The following is a 16,889-nucleotide window of genomic DNA, read 5'->3' as shown; positions in this document are numbered from 1 at the left end:
AAAGGGATTTTCGTTCAACACTGAATCATAGGTTAAGCTTGGAACCTGGAGCTCAGTAACCCAACCATAAACCGCTTCTTGACATACACTCTCCTCTGGCTCTGCTGAATTGTGCGCCACATATAAGGTAACTATATATTTGGGCTAAGTTGCTGCTGTAATTTTGCAATGCATCAGTGTGCTATTTGATCTTAACCAGTGGATAAAGAGCCAGAATGCAGGGGGGGTTGAAGATTTTGAGGCCTTGTGCAATTTTAACAATTGTTTCTCCTGCTGTTGTTGTTTGAGATCCCAAAGTTTTCTCCTATACTGTTTCCTGATTTGAGACAGGTTGGTTCTAACTTGTTTATTTCACCCGTCACGTGCCAACTGTCCTACAGTAAAAGTAAACTTTCTAATCAATAGTTAGATTTTTTTAACTTCCTTGAGTGCTGTTGTCAATGGAAGACTTTTTTGTGTTCCGGCGGGCCTTGGAGAATTGCAGATTACCCTGAACTATCCTGATAACTGTATGCCAGCTGTTAGCCATACCACTGTACTCATTTGGCATGCTCTGAAGACAGCATTTGAATTTCTCTTTCTCTTCCTCATAATTCAGTGGTCTCCATCTAATTTTATTGCCTGGTGATAATTCCTCCTGGGTCCCTAATAGTTTTAATGCTTCTTTATGGTGACCACTATGTTCAAGCTGGCACTTTCAAATCGTGTGGTCACTTATCCCAGTATGAACCACTGCAAAGGCTTTTACTCTAGAAAAATGTTGGTCTAACACCCAGATGTAAGCTAACCTGTCAGGTCATTCAAGTGGGTCGCCATTAGTGCACCGGCCTTATCGCCAGTAGTGCACCGGCCTTATCAGCTTTGCCTATGTTCTTGTTTAATGGAGGAATTCCCCATTCTGCATCATCTATTTTCTGCCAAATTGGCATAGTTGTAACTTTATGCCGCTTGCTGAAAGACGATCCTGTTGCCATTGCGAGATTGTTCTTGTACTAGTTAAGACTGCTGCACTTTAGGGCACATGCTACTTTGTTTTCGGACACTCTAGTCCGTTAGTACGTGACCTTGTATATCTGTTGCACGGCTATCATTTTAAATTGTATTTTGTATTGTTTTTAACTCTGCTGACCCGCTCTTTAAAAAGAAACTCACCGGAACTCTTTTGTTCCCATCTTTTAAGCCTTCTTCATTGCTAATTTGCACTGCCTAACATGGCGCTGTTTTGAAGCATTCTGTTGCTGACTCCTACTGGGTCACGTGACTCACGAGCCTATCAGCTCGCACCGGCTTCTATTTGGACTGCTGGATGCAAGCGTGCACTCTGTTGTAACTTTATGCCGCTTGCTGAAAGACGATCCTGTTGCCATTGCGAGATTGTTCTTGTACTAGTTAAGACTGCTGCACTTTAGGGCACATGCCACTTTGTTTTCGGACACTCTAGTCCGTTAGTACGTGACCTTGTATATCTGTTGCACGGCTATCATTTTAAATTGTATTTTGTATTGTTTTTAACTCTGCTGACCCGCACTTTAAAAAGAAACTCACCGGAACTCTTTTGTTCCCATCTTTTAAGCCTTCATCATTGCTAATTTGCACTGCCTAACATGGCGCTGTTTTGAAGCATTCAGTTGCTGACTCCTACTGGGTCACGTGACTCACGAGCCTATAAGCTCGCACCGGCTTCTATTTGGACTGCCGGATGCAAGCACGCAGCGCTCGCGCTCAGAGCGCGCGCCAGAGGCGCGCCGGAGGCGTCCGCGCCCTGCAGTGCCCAGTGCCGGGTAAGCCCTCTCTGCATGCCATTTCAATGCCTAATATTATAAAATATTCTGCCGCTGACCTGAGGTCTTTACGAGGTCTGGCCTCTCCTAATTGTAACGTAGCCTCACATCTACCACAAAGATTTGTATGTGCTAATTGCCATTTTGCTCTGGGTCGCGTCCTTAAAAAACGCCAGAAGCCTACCATAAATGCTTCTGTTTTATCTATTCCAAAGAATAAGTCACTTCCAGGAGCAGACAATGTTTTTCACTTTTGGAGTTTAAACTGTCGCTCTCTCCCGAAAAACAAGGCTCATATCTATGATTTTTTACAATCGAAAAAACCTGACGCCCTTTTTGTCACTGAAACTTGGCTTCATGATGGCTCTGGGCCGGATATTGTTGAGGCTCTCCCTCCCGATTATGTCTTTGTCAGGAGCGATAGGAGTACGGGAAGAGGTGGGGGGATAGGGATTATTTTTAAATCTGATTATTCTTGTAAATTTGAGACCCAATCCCTCCCAGGTTGCGAGTCCGCCATATTTAAACTCGCTATATCTTCGCAACTTACCATTTCTGGACTACTCATTTATCACCCCCCCTGGTTACGCAAGACTTTGGTCATCCTCTCTGCCAGATTTAATTGCCCCTTTCATTCTACAAGCAGCTAATTTCTTGATTTTGGGCGATCTCAACCTCCATTTGGAAGACTCAACGAGTTCGGACAACTCTATTCTTTTAGCTGACCTGGAAGCCCTCGGCTTGTCTCTCCACAACAAGGGACCTACACATCTAGCAGGGCATTTATTTACTAGACCCTATTTTTTCTAATCTTTCTTTTGTATGTAACTGTCCTGCCCTGCCCTTAAGTTGGTCTGATCATTTTGCGGTCCACTATCTGACTCGGGGAGTAAGAGACACTGGCATAAGTTGAATCTAGACTCATTAAATGGTCTCCTTGAAGGGAATCTTCCAGATCCGACACTTCCACTTACCCCTTTAAACAAGGCAATATCGGACTGGCTATTTTCCTCTATAAACCTTTGCCTGCCTTCCTCGTCGAAAACTTGCTCGTCCCATCGTACCCCAGTTCCATGGTTTAATGAAAGCTCTAGAAAGAAAGTGCCGAAAACTTTATGCTCCTAACTGTAAAGTTGATTACAAGACAGCTCTTCATAAATATCATGCCGCTTGTAAGGCAGCAAGAGCAATGTATATTTCTAAGACCATTACTAATTCATTGAACAAACCTCAAGTTTTGTTCTCAATGGTTAAAAAACTGTCCGGGGCAAACACTCTCCCTGTACCTCCTGCCTTGGATGCTACCAAATGTAACAACATTGCTAATTTTTTTACTGAGAAAGTGAAGACAATATATAGTAATTTTGTCCCTACCTTTTCTCAGGATTTAAATTCGTCTGGCATAGATACGATGCACATGGATTCCCCTCCTGACACAGTGAAAATCTCACAGTGGCCTCTCCTTAATGAGGAATCATTTAAATACTGTCTATCCAGGGTAAATTCAGGTTCCCCTTTGGATCCCTTACCAGCTAATATTTTAAAATTACTTTCCCCTACTACATTGGGACTCTGTAGAGGCCTCCTCAATACCTCGATACGTGAGTCACATGTTCCAATTGATTGGAAACACGCGATGGTGGTTCCTCTATTGAAAAAACCCAATGCCGATCCCTCGGTCTTGGCTAATTACCGCCCTATTTCACTTCTACCAGTATTTTCTAAAATTCTGGAAAAACACGTCAATTTTCACCTAACTACTCATATTGAAAAGTCTGGATATCTGCACCCTTCTCAATCGGGCTTCAGAACACACCACTCTACTGAAACTACCCTTTTGGGAGTAACTGAAAAATTACGTCATTGCTTAGATCAGGGTGAGACCATGGCGCTCATCTTATTAGATTTGAGCGCCGCATTTGATACTGCGTCTCACCCTATTCTGTTAAAATCCCTTCAGTTAGCAGGTGTGGAAGGTTCAGCCCTGCTATGGCTGACCTCTTTTCTTAGTGACCGTTCATTTCAAGTCTTTTCTTCTGGCTCTTCTTCCACTTCTCGTGCATCTGCATATGGAGTTCCACAGGGTTCTACCTTGAGTCCATTACTATTTAATATCTATGTGCGTCCCCTTGCTACCATCGTTGAGGACGCAGGGCTCACCCTATACTCCTATGCAGATGACACTCAAATCATTTTTTCGCTATCATCTTCTAAAGACAATACGATATCTTCCTTAAGGAATGGTCTGCTTCAAGTTTCGGAATGGATGAATACCAACTGCCTAAAATTAAACGGGGACAAAATGGAGGTCATCATCTTGGGCAAAGATAAACATCTCTGGAACTATTCTCATTGGCCTCAAGAAATGGGTTCATTTCCTCAGCCGGTAGCCCAAGCCCGTAATTTAGGTTTTATTATTGACAGCCAACTCTCCATGCGGCAACAAGCAGTGAGCATCGTTGGTACTTGTTTTTCCATACTAAGATGGTTGCGGAAAATAATCTGGATGCTCCCTTCTTCTACACAAAGAACCGTAGTCCATTCTCTTGTTATTTCCCGTTTGGACTACGGGAACACACTCTATTTAGGTTGCAATAAGGAACTCTTGATGAGGCTGCAAATGGTCCAAAATTCTGCAGCGCGCCTTCTCTGTCATATTGCAAGGAGAGCCTCGGTCACTCCTTTTCTTCAGGATCTTCATTGGCTCTGCATTAGTAGCCGCATTAAATTTAAGGCTCTTTGTCATATTTTTAAAATAAAGCAAGGCGCAGCCCAGGTGTATCTACGGGAACTCATTTGCCCTTACACGCCGCATCGCACCTTGCGCTCTTCCACCCAGGGTAACTTGGCGCTTCCCAGATTTAAACTGACAAGAATGGGCGGACGCTCCTTCTCGTACCTTGGACCTAAACTTTGGAATTCCCTTCCTAATCATGTGAAACAGGAACCTTCCTATCTAAAATTCCGTCAAGACATTAAGACCTGGCTCTTCATCCAGCAACTGGCCTAGTTACTCAGTCTAATTTTAGACTCACTTGCGCCGGGAAACCCTAATAGGGTAGCTGTGCGCCTAACAAATGTAATAATAATAATAATAATAATAATTGACCAGTCCAGAAAATGTTAATTAAAATCACCTGTCGGTACCCACATGGACATAGCTACTGGATGGCTCGTCATCTGGTCGCTCACTATTGAAACTATGCTTTTTTAGCTGTGATTTCTTCTTTGCCAGTTGTGTGTTGACATATATATTACCGATGATTATCGTTGAGCTCAGATTTGTTACAGGAGAATTTAATTCCAGTTTAATTAATACAAAGTCATCAGAACCTACGTAGAGTGATGTTATACTTGTCCCCTGGGTTTTATTTATCTGCGTTGCCACCCCGCCAGAAGGATGACCCCCTTTTATTGATGGTTGAGCCAGATCGAATATTTAATTGTAATCTTGCCAGCAGCTAGCTGTTTTCTGCCAGGTCTCCTGTAGGCAAACTATATTGCTTTGCTGTAGGTCCTTCGTTACTTCTGGTCTTTTGAGCATGTTGTTAGACCCTCCATGAACACACTGTAAATTCCAAGCCTGGATTCATTTCGGCACACAATGTAGCCTAGAGACCTTTATTTTAGGAATTTTAGGAATACTGGTGGCTGACTGTTTGCAAGTAACTCTTATTATTCTTTGTTCCTGCTTCTTGGCGGCTTTGCAGATTTCCATTACCGAAGCTTCTTGATATCTATATTCCATGAAGGGGGTGTCCTAGAAGCTCTGCGCCCAAGGCATTTGTAAGGACTGATCTTCTCTGAAGCTGACGGTTAGTTGCCGGGTATTTTTTATATGGTGTTCTAGAACTAGGCTGGCCCATTAGGGTAGACACTTTTGGATACCTAATGGTTGGGGCACGAATATTTGAAAGCCCCATGACTCTAGGGTTGATTTGTTTGACAATATTTTTTATTTCAGTCTGTTTCTGAGCACCATTTTCGTCCAATCATTCAGTTCTTGATTTGGCCTGGGCTAAATGCCATTAATTCTACATCCGCTGTGAAACCTTCTCCTAGCCTGGGTGCGCTGAGAGAAGCAATAAAAGGTTTCCATGATTTAGAACGTCAACTCCACCCCATGAGGAGCATTCTAGATACAGAATAAAAGATGGCGAGTCTTCTTCATCTTGTGGAGGGTTGATTTGAGGCTTGAGTGTACATGCTGTCTGTAATGCATTTGCATACATGTACAATGTATCTGTGACCGGAATTACTCTGTTTGGACCCCCAATTTAATATGGTGTAGTTTCAACATCATTTGCATTCCATTCAGCCTGGGAATTGACACACAAGGGGCGGGAGCGTGCTTGCTCTAGCTGTTGTTGGACAAGTACTTTTGACTCCTTATCAGCACCGATATTATACACCCGCAAAGTGATAAGGCTCCGTCTATTAATAGTGCTTAGATTTTTTGTAATCCTCTTTTTCGTTGCTTTAGTATATTAGTGTTCCCTAATCAATTGTCAGTTTGAGTAGACTCTGGAATGTGTGATGGACAGCTCTCAAGCCCTTGCCCCACGATTTTGTGGCCCTTGCACTGTTTGCCGTGAAACTTAAAGTGACTGCATTGGTGGTAGGTGTGGCCCTTTCTGGTGCCTTTTCTTTATTGATTATTCATTTTGTGCTTTCGTCTGCTGTCTCCCTCCTCTTGCCCTGATACCTCGTGGGGCCCCTGGGGATCCATCTTAATGTTGAAGATGGAGTAAAGTCTTTGGGCAGAGGTCTGCAATCTTTTTGTTTACTCATTCAGTTTCTTCAGACGTTTTTTGATTTTCCATGAGATTACAGGGTCTGATCGCTTTATAGCTGAAATCTCGTTCTCTTTTGACTGGTGGTTGACCGATTCTGTAACTACCTTGCACTCAATTGACCCTGTATGTTGGGTAAGTTCCAAAGATATGACCAAACCCTGCTTTTGGTTTACTTGTTGGATTGAGAGGGATGATGGCTCCATTACTGTACTTTTAAAATCCTTGAATTTAGAATGTCATTATTTCAGGAAGCGTTGCCAACCTATCCATTAAATGGAGAGCTTTTATTATTAAATAATTCAACGTACCTAGCTTAGAGTCTGTGGCTATTGTGTATGCAGCTAAAGTTTGCAGCACCGAAATTTGAACCTCCAATTTGTCAGCATGCATGATGGCCACTCTTTCATTCGCAAGCATCGCTTATTCAAACAATTTCCACCACAGTAGAGGGGGATCCATTTGAGTGACGATTTGCTCTGAGTTTTGTACAGCGGCTAACAAATCAGGTGGAACTACGGCGGGCCATATTTTAAGCATGCTTTTGTTCGGCTTTGTCAAAGGATTTTTGTGATTATATTGAACTGATGACCTTTTGGGTGAATTCAAAGAGATGGGATTTTCTATTTCCACCTTAATCTCATCAGATCCCATCATCCTTGGTTTTACAGTGCGTGCCTGTGCTGGCCTTAAAGTAATATCAGGCATGCAAGAGCGGAAGTGAAAAACGCCAGTGCCAGCGGGGGAAGGCAGAGCGAGCGCCTGAACCCTTTACTGTGTTTTGCCCAACATCCCCGGGATCTCAAAAATGAACTCTTGGCCTTCCCTTAGTTGATTGTTGTTACTCTTAATATTTTGTGACAAAGGGTAGTGAGGTATTACAAAGAATGGGCTGGGAGTTATTTGTAGGTTTTTCTTATGATTCGGTTTCAACTGCTGTGGAGTCAGCTGGTCTCCAGGAGGCACCGGCAGGAGGTCATCAAGAGCTTCGTCCATTCCCTCATAACTTAATGTACGCATGGCTTTTCAGGTGTGTGAATCATTTGTTGCCTTATCACAGTTAAAATAATTTCTAATATCCTTAGAGTTGTTTTGGGTTTGCAAGCTTCGATGCTTTTGAGCCATCTGGGCTTTGCTGGATTGCTACTGGCTAGAGGCAACACCACTCATGAGTCCTCCTGGCAAGAGCAAGCCACTAGCATTCAATGTCTTTGTAGTCTGTTTTTTAAATATTTGCTTTAATTTTCCTTGTTGGCCTTCATCAAAAGAGATACCAGCTCGTAAATTGCCCACAAGTGTTGACTGAATTATTCTTACATGATGTTGGTTCATTCTGATGCTTTGCCGCCATTTAGGGCAATAGTCTCGTTGTCACTTTTTCGTGCACTTACAGGTTCTTTTAACTGTATGGCAATCAACCCAATCGGGCCAATATATGATTATTTGGATGAACTAGTTCAAATAATCGATATTGCAATTTGTGTACCATGCAACTAGCTGTATTGTTGTGTTACCATGTTGCTATGTTACAGGACAGGGCTACGATTTATGACTTCTTGGCCACACCTCTCTGTGAGAGTAAATATGGGGGACGAATGAGAAAAAGTGGAGTTAAAATGGAACCAAGGATGTGGGGGAGCTCACCAGGGGCAGCAAGCCACACTGAGACCTGGCTCAGCTGTCTCAGCATCTCCTGGGCTTTACTCTATGGAGCGGCACCCTAACGGCACTCCACGCTACTGCTACGCTCTTCACCTTGTTTGTAGTGGCTTCTCCAGATCATGCTTACGCCCCTAGCCGGTAATTTATTCAGCCTCGCTACATCTCTCATGTTAAGGCGGGCACCTGTGGTTCCTGCACCTCCGGGCTGTACAAGGGACTACGCTCCCAGCCGTCACAGGATCCCTTGGACATTGAGGTGCCTCCCCCTGCACACTGACACAGGAGAGCCCCTGGCGATTCAGCTTAAGAGCCTGGAGGATGGAAGAGGGAGCACTAGGCACACACAGAGCTCACAGGACGAGCTTGCATGTATCAGTTTCCAGTACCCTCGCCAGGTGTCATGGCACAGAGCTTTCTTTGACTGATGACGGCGCTGACAGTTAAATAGTCACCTCTATCGTAAGTCTCCACATTTACTACTTAGGGCCCAATTCTGATGGGGTTTGGAAATCTTCCCGACCGAATGGGTTTGGGAATGTTTTCCGACCGAATCAGATTGGGAGAGTCCAACCAACAGAGTATGATGCATCCGAATGTTTCCAGATATGATTTGGTAGGCCTCCCATTGACTTCAATGGGAGCCTTTCTTCCAACCGAATATAGAGGATCCCTTTGAAGAAAGGGGTGGCTGTGGAAAATCATGCACCCTTTGGCGGGCACCCCCAGGTGCCTGCCACACTGTGCATGTCTGTTAAGGGAGGATCCATGGGTACCCCTATGGGCCCGACTGGGAAACCTCCGAGTGCAAGGGAGCCAACTACTGGCCCACAATCTGATTCTGACTGCCGATTCGAGTCGGACGGCACGATTCTGAAAGGCTGTCCAAATCCATCATCGTACTCTGTCATTTGGCAACGTAGCCCGTAGAGATGTACGATTCTGCTCCATACGGCTCGGTCATTCCAAATGCCGTCGGGTTCGGATTGGGATATTCCTAACACCTAACTCGCATCGTACTCGGACGGTCGGAAATCTTTCCGAGTCGGTCAGAAAGATCCCAATCCGATTTGGACGGAGCAAATGCCATTAGGATGCCTTCCTAGCCGCATTGGAATTAAACCCTATATGTTTGTTTTATTTGACCTGCAGATTACATCTGTTTAATATGACATATCACATGTAGTCATTAATCTGCAGAAGAAATCAAACAAGCATCCTTAGCCATGATAAAGGATGGAAACCATTGCTGCCTTAGAGAGACACACGCACTTAGAGAGGCAGGGTAGGGACATAGAGATCCAATATACTCATGTGTGCTCGTTGTCCTTGGAATATTTATGGTGAGGTCACATCAGGTGACAAACTCTTGTCTCCCAGACAAGCACTGGATGAAGTTGAGTTATATTCCTCTGCCTCAGCTCTTTTCATTCTTCTTGGGTGCAGGGAAGAGGGGATTTCGAGTAATATCACATACTCTTAATAAAATATAACTATAAGTTATGTGAAGACCTCTGGCGACTTGCTTCTTAACCCAGGCTGTTTTCTTTCGGCGCTGGTGCTGGAGGAGGAGATAAGCCAGGGATGTCACTGTGTTATGAGAAAACATAAGGGCTGTGGGGGGGGGGAGCCCTGTCAGCGTTGTTGTGCAGCATCACCACATGCTCAAACAGGTGCAGTAGGGCTTATGAAAGTGATTGACTTCTACGCGGATGGTTTCTCTTTAAAATTTACTTAAATAATTAATTCAATAGATAGGTCACAAAAGGGGAGGGGCGCAGCCCCTTAGCAGGGCCGGACTGGGAACCAAAACCCTGACAAAGTGCTCGGCGGCCCCCCATGGGGGTTGGGGGTGCCGCCGAGCTCTTTCCCAGGGCCAGTTTTTGGACGATTTTGTTACAGGGACGATTTTGCAGCTAAGCTGCAAAAACGGCCCTGCAACAAAACAAACCGGGCCCCACCCGTGCGGCACGCCGGGGGATTGCCGCTTAGCCGGTGAACACCAGCACCCCTGAGTTGCTGGCAGTATAATCAAAAAAGTGTGCTCTACTTTGTACTACAATTACATGCCAACATATGAATAGTTTAACAAACCAGATTTGTGCAAGAAAGCAGACAATATGAATACTGAAAGCAAAATAAGTCAGAACTGTGAAGGAACTGGGAGCAATATCATTGGCTGGCAGCGTGAAAATTGTCAGTTTTAGAGATAAAAAAATCTAAACTACAGGTTGTTCCCCTACCAATGAAGAATGGACTAGTTTAGTAATAACTGGCTCGACAAGCCCTTGATGGAATGGGGATGTGAACTTCTTTAATGGAAACATGTACCAGAAACTCCTGGTGACAATATATCTTTTAAATCTAACCCATGTACAGGTCAGTGTGCAGGAATATATGCACTGCTATTTATCTATTTGCCTAACTCTTGAAATAAAAAAAGAACATTATTTACCTTCAGGTTTGGGCTTTGTGGATATACTCGACATCTTGTTGTAGGTTCTTCTACCCCAAAATAATATTTCTGTCTGTAATCTGCAGTCAACTTCTTGTCTGTATACAAAACAAAAATATATTTCATGCCTGGCAAATGTCGTTGTCAAGTAACACCATCATCCAGTATATACATTTTTCAATTATTTTCCAAAAAGTTAAAATAGTATGATGTATAATATAGTCTTTTTTATTAATTATGTTCTCATTCTGTAGTAGTATCGACTTTTAAAGGAATTTTGAAAGCAATTTAATATCCATCAAAGATTTCAGGACCAATTAAGTTCTTGTATGAAGAGTTAAATTTTTAATAAGGATAATAAAATTTCAGCAATGCAATCTTATGTTATACAAAGAGAAAACAATTGCATTGCATTGAGACAGTGGACGCCGGCCATCCGTTACTGCATGGTTCAAGAGTTTGACATATTGTGACACTGCCAGTGAGGTCTATGCCACGTTGCAGCCCCCCACAGCTCGACCTAAAGACATTTGGTAACCACTTCGGGAATACCTGTTGTCTCTAGAGCCCGATGACCAAGACTGATCTGCTGTGTTCCGCCTTATTGGGGGTATTGCAAACTCCACACTGCCCCATCCATGTGTGGGCCGTACCCACTGTTATGCTCCACAATGAGCTTGCAAACATTCTCCCTTCACTTTGTGATCATTGTCTATGCAGCTGTCATGTACTTATTGTTTCAGCGTGGCCCTTCAGGTTAACTGACATGTTGGCATCATTTTCTGATTGTTTGTTTTATTGTCTGATTTTTGTGGTTAAGTAAAAACATCTGGGGAACTATAAAGCAAAATAACCAGAACCATCTAACTCTTTGGTAGTTTAATATAAGCATTCTTCCCACAAACATAATACATTCCCCTCAAAATGTATCTCCTCCTGACAGATAATTTCCACTAACTTCATAACTCTTTTCACATTTGCTTTTTCCTGCATTTATATCCTAACCACCTTCTAGAGGTTTCTTTCTTACTGTACACAACTCCACATTCTGTTCTTATTCTAACTTCAATTTAGGATGAATCTTCAACTTTCTAAATTCTTCTTCTTGCATGATTTGTTAATCTTCCCTAGGCCCCAATCTCTCACTATTCCAACTCCCCTTTCATTGAATTCCTTAATAAAAATATTTTTAATTGGTTTAGTCCACACATATGCTCTTGATTAGTGATTTTAGTTCCATGCTCAGTTTGTGCAATCATTCTCAGATATTTGCCAGATTTAAAATCTACATTTTCCAAAGGTATTGGTAGATACTCAAACAAAATAATAAAATTAGTCAAATAAGGGGAAAGGAAATCTTTATCAATAAAGACAGCAATATACTCATTGCAAGTTACAGCGTATGACAACGGAAAATTAACATATGTAACTCCCTCATCAGCCTTTGTAGGGAGTAATGTGCACGCAAAACAACTCTCTATTCCGATTGTCCTAACGTACTCGTAAATCATTTAAGCGTTCAAATCATCATGAAATGTATTTTTTTAAATGTCTCCATGCTCTAAAACATCATTATCTAACTTTTACTTAACAGCGACTAATTCAACCCTATTCGTGTCATATCTCACTAGAATTAGTAAGCACAACAACAGGCCAACTACAACTATTAGTATTGTCAGGAAAACTATTAACCCTACACTTCTAAAGAATTTGCTGTACTCCAATCCCTAATTGAGACAGACAACTCTATTTGAGAACTCAACAATAAAAAAAATTTAAAAATGTTCTTTAAAACAATAATATTTTATATATATTATTTTCTTCTTATTTCATTAAAATAATAATCAAAATAAAACTAAAAATAGTATTTTTCTTCTTGCAATTTCCAAAAGTTAATTTCAGTCATTTAGGCCTCTTTCAAAAGTTCAGAGATTGTTCCTCATTTCAACTTTATCCAACAGTCTTTGATCAAACTCTAACGTTTCAACATGACAGTCTATTCTTTCAAGGTTATTCTTCTGTTTCTATTTCAGTCTGAGATTTAGTCTTTATACTGGCAAAATTCCCTAGATTGTCTAGCTTATCTTCATCTGCTTCTGATACTGCAGCTAGCTATATCCATTCAGTTGAATCATTCTTTCTATTGGGCACTCTTCTTCTAATTGATTTCTTGGCCACTGTCAATTCACTTTCACACTAGTTTCTGCCTTCCTCTGGCTCACAGGGTTTTCTTTTGCTAACTCTCTCTCTTTTAATATCTTCTTCCGTTTATCTCTGATCTTCAGTCTCTTTACTTTCCAAGGAACTTTGTCTCAAGCTGGAACTTGCAATTTAACTTGAACTTTGATCAGTTTTGTCTTTGCCTTTTCTGTTTATTATGAACTTAATTCTTCCTCTGAGGAGGTTTTGGTAAATTTGGATTTTCAATGGCAACTTGCCTTCGATTGGATCAGAGACTACTTCTTCTTGCTGCCACTTGTGGTATGCTGTTATACATAGTAACAGTTCTTAACTCTGACCCCTGCTTTGAAACTCAACTTCAGGACTTTCAGGTTCTTCAACAGACCTTTTGCTAACCTAACACTTCACAACTCCATTTCTCTCATTTTTATCTTCAACCTTTTCAAAACGTTAACCTCCCTCTACATTCACGCTGCGTACTTGAGCTTGGCTTTCATCTTAAATTGTGCTTGATTCTGCACTTGACTCTGTGGACTTGTGTCTGTTCCAGTGGTTGCGTCTACAACTTCATCAACTTCTGCCGCTCTCATTCTCTATGTGTAAGCAGTGTAGATCCACTTCGGTACTCAGGCACACTTCACCACAGTGTTTGCCGTCAAAATCACCTGGAAGAGGCCACACCATCTCTCGTCAAACGCAGCTCTTTCTGACATGTTTCTGAATTATAATCCAATCCCCTCATTAAGGTTGTGGCAGGAAATGTCTATGCTTCTTCTATCGCTGCATTCATCTGATGAGAGACAGATTTCACCGTATCAGCCAGACCTTTGCAGTTATCTAGTACAATGTCATCACTTATTGAAACTAGTGCAGCTGCAGGTGCACATGCAATCCTCATTGCCCTTCCCATAAGAACGTCAAAGAGCCCAAAATATCTGTTTTTCTGTCAGGTGTACTTTTCATGCTCATCAAAAGAGGAAGAGCGAGGAAGTGTGCCAGGCCACTTCAAGTCAGTTGAAGCACAAACATTTGCAAATGTATTCTTAGGAGTTCCATTTGCTTTTTTAACCACTGCTGAAAATGCAATGAAATGCAATGCAATCTCCCAACAACAACACTTTGACAGTAAACATGCGGACCCCCTTTGGTACATCATTAACATAGCCCAACAGAGCTAAGAGGGGGTCCGGCACGAGTGCAGTCCCTATCATTAAAACAGCTGAGAGAACACATTGCACCAATACTCCCATATATAAATGCATGTCCACGTCAAATGTGTAAAGGCCGCCTCATCAACATTGCATTTGGGGCACCGAGAGGATCTCGCGAGGTCTATTTTAGCAAAGCACTAGGCGTGGTGTATGCTCTATGCAAATATTTGTACTACATGAGTTTGACTGTGAGTATGACTGTGATTGGGAGAGATGAGTTTGGTCTGTTTGCAACAATAGTACCATATGTTGTCGTGCAAGGGGCATCCCAGGTTACGTTCCCAGGTCTCTCTGATCTTCCCATCTCCTGCTGGCAGCATATTCACGTATGCATGATAAAGTCTAGAAACCATCTGCTCCCCCCAAATGTTTGTTATCCTGAATGTTAAAGGGGGGCACTCCTCTGGAGCCATGGATAAGAGAGGGCCTGTGCGTGTAGCATGTTATGTAGGCACTGTTATACAAAAGAGCCCATGTGGGTAGCATTCATGAATCGGACATCACTGCATGCGAGAGAACATGACCACCCAGAAAAAGGTCCCCAAAAGTGTGCAGATTGTGTTGTGAGAGTGTACGTTGGACCAGCTTCTCCTGGGTGATAGGGGAACATGGATTATCAGCCAAAGGTAGGACGGGCGAGTATAGGAGACCTCCCAAGTGTAACCTAACAAGTAAAGCTCCCTCACGACCTATATTTAATTTCTTGTATTTAGCAAAATGTTATTGAGACATGTAGAGCAACATGGGCTTTTAGACAAACAAAACCAATTTACCACTTTAATTTATTTCTTTACTCTTGTTTATTTTGTTTTTAAATTATCCTTTTTTTTAAAATATATAAGTCAGTCTTCATTTATGACATTATCACAATTATACATTTCACATTATTTACATCAATTCCCTAATACAAAATTATTATTCCAAACCATACCCAGGTAGAGAACACTAAACACTCATACTACTCATCCATATGCCTTTGTATAGTGTATCTTATTGGAGTCACAATGATATTTCCATTTCGTCCATGTCCGGATACACAGCAGCCCCGGATAGAGTTCATGATTTTATAATTCTTCGTAGTGTACCATTTTTATTTTACATGTCAATCCTCCAGCGAGATATCTGCTGTGTATCCGGACATGCACGAAATGGAAATATCATTGTGACTCCAATAAGATACACTATACAAAGGCATACGGAGAACTTTTAAATAAATACCGTATGGATCGGGGTCCTTTCAAACAACAAGAAGGAATATAAGGTGTTGTTTGCGGGGTATCGTTACACAGGAGATATCTGTGGTTATTGCCTGTTGTAACATCAGGAAGTATTGCACCCCAGTATCAGATTCGTTTATAGAAATCCCAGGGTTTGAGAACCTGTGATATGAGAAGTAGCGGGTCCTGATGAAGGTGGCTTCCGCGTTTCCTTATGCCACCGAAACGCGTTGACCAAGTCCTTTTTAAATCCTACTATTGTTCTAGTAGTTCCCTCTTAGGGTTACAAAGACTGTAATCAACCTATAAGCGCCAACTGGGATAGCTATTGCGACTTATTTATAGGATGTGTATGGTATGTGGATGTATGGATGAGTAGTATGAGTGTTTAGTGTTCTCTACCTGGGTATGGTTTGGAATAATAATTTTGTATTAGGGAATTGATGTAAATAATGTGAAATGTATAATTGTGATAATGTCATAAATGAAGACTGACTTATATATTTAAAAAAAGGATAATTTAAAAACAAAATAAACAAGAGTAAAGAAATAAATTAAAGTGGTAAATTGGTTTTGTTTGTCTAAAAGCCCATATTGCTCTACATGTCTCAATAACATTTTGCTAAATACAAGAAATTAAATATAGGTTGTGAGGGAGCTTTACTTGTTAGGTTACACTTGGGAGGTCTCCTATACTCTCCTGTCCTACCTTTGGCTGATAATCCATGTTCCCCATTACCCAGCTGAGCTTTCTCCATACTCAGCTGGTAGTCGATATTTTTTGGATGTCAGAGGCATCCAGTTTGATGACCTTCAGAAGGATGTACTGCAACAGCACAGACCCTCTGGTCTCTCTCAGGTTTGGCATAGGGGAGACATGCGTCTGCATTGTACCTATCATATACAAATTGACATTGTGCAGCCAAATAATATAGGTGGAAATCTAGTACTCCACACCCCCCTCGGTCATAAGGAAGCACCAATGTGCTTCACTTTATCCAGGGCCTACGGCCGGCCCACATGAGTCTCAACAAGAAGCTCCTCATGGTAGCAAAGAAGTTGTTGGTGATAGGTATATTCATGAAACAAAGTATAGAAACTGGGAGAGTACTAATGATAGCAATATAGCCCGCCATAGAGAGAGGGAGCCGAAGCACCTCTCCATTTGAGTGGCCAGCTTGTCTATGGCTGGACTGTAGTTCAGATGGATCACATGCTCCTTCTCGCTGTGCTATATAATGCTCAGGTACTTAGTTGGTCCGTCACACCAAGTTAGGGGGTATTCACATGCTACAGGCGTAGTGATGTCCGTGAGAGGGAACAGCTTGGACGGTGGCTGCAGCCTGATCCCAGGCAGTTAGACAAAGGGAAGATAGGTGTTTGCAGGATGAGCAACTCTGAGTTTATGAGGGGGAGGAGCTGTCACCAACCACACATGCACATCACAAAGGTTCTGCCTGATAACCCCAAACAGTCGGGGGCCAGGACAGGGAGGAAAGGAATGCCTGACACCTCAGAAGATGGAAATCTCTAGAAGGTTCCTCTGTTTCAAAGTGGCCACCTGGTACAAATAATGGACCCTTAGACTCAAC

General features: G+C 42.3%; 1 protein-coding gene across 23 annotated transcripts in view; it reads right to left on the bottom strand.

The window, feature by feature from the left end:
- The window catches only part of TMEM40 (transmembrane protein 40), a 270,106-nt gene that overhangs the window by 147,420 nt on the left and 105,797 nt on the right, over positions 1-16,889 (bottom strand). For 17 of the 23 annotated variants that reach the window (XM_085624612.1, XM_085624616.1, XM_085624620.1 and 14 more), the window contains one exon: positions 10,689-10,786. In XM_085624612.1, coding sequence (XP_085480738.1) covers positions 10,689-10,722 — 34 coding nt within the window. In that variant the 5' untranslated portion in view covers positions 10,723-10,786. Of the gene's footprint in view, positions 1-10,688; positions 10,787-13,534; positions 13,660-16,889 lie in introns of all 23 variants that reach the window. The other 6 variants (XM_085624601.1, XM_085624599.1, XM_085624600.1 and 3 more) reach the window with 1 other exon arrangement.

This window comes from Triturus cristatus, chromosome 9 (genome assembly GCF_964204655.1).
Source record: "Triturus cristatus chromosome 9, aTriCri1.1, whole genome shotgun sequence".
Taxonomy (NCBI): domain Eukaryota; kingdom Metazoa; phylum Chordata; class Amphibia; order Caudata; family Salamandridae; genus Triturus; species Triturus cristatus.
Note: the sequence above shows the minus strand (reverse complement) of the source record. Positions and strands in the feature narration are given on the sequence as shown.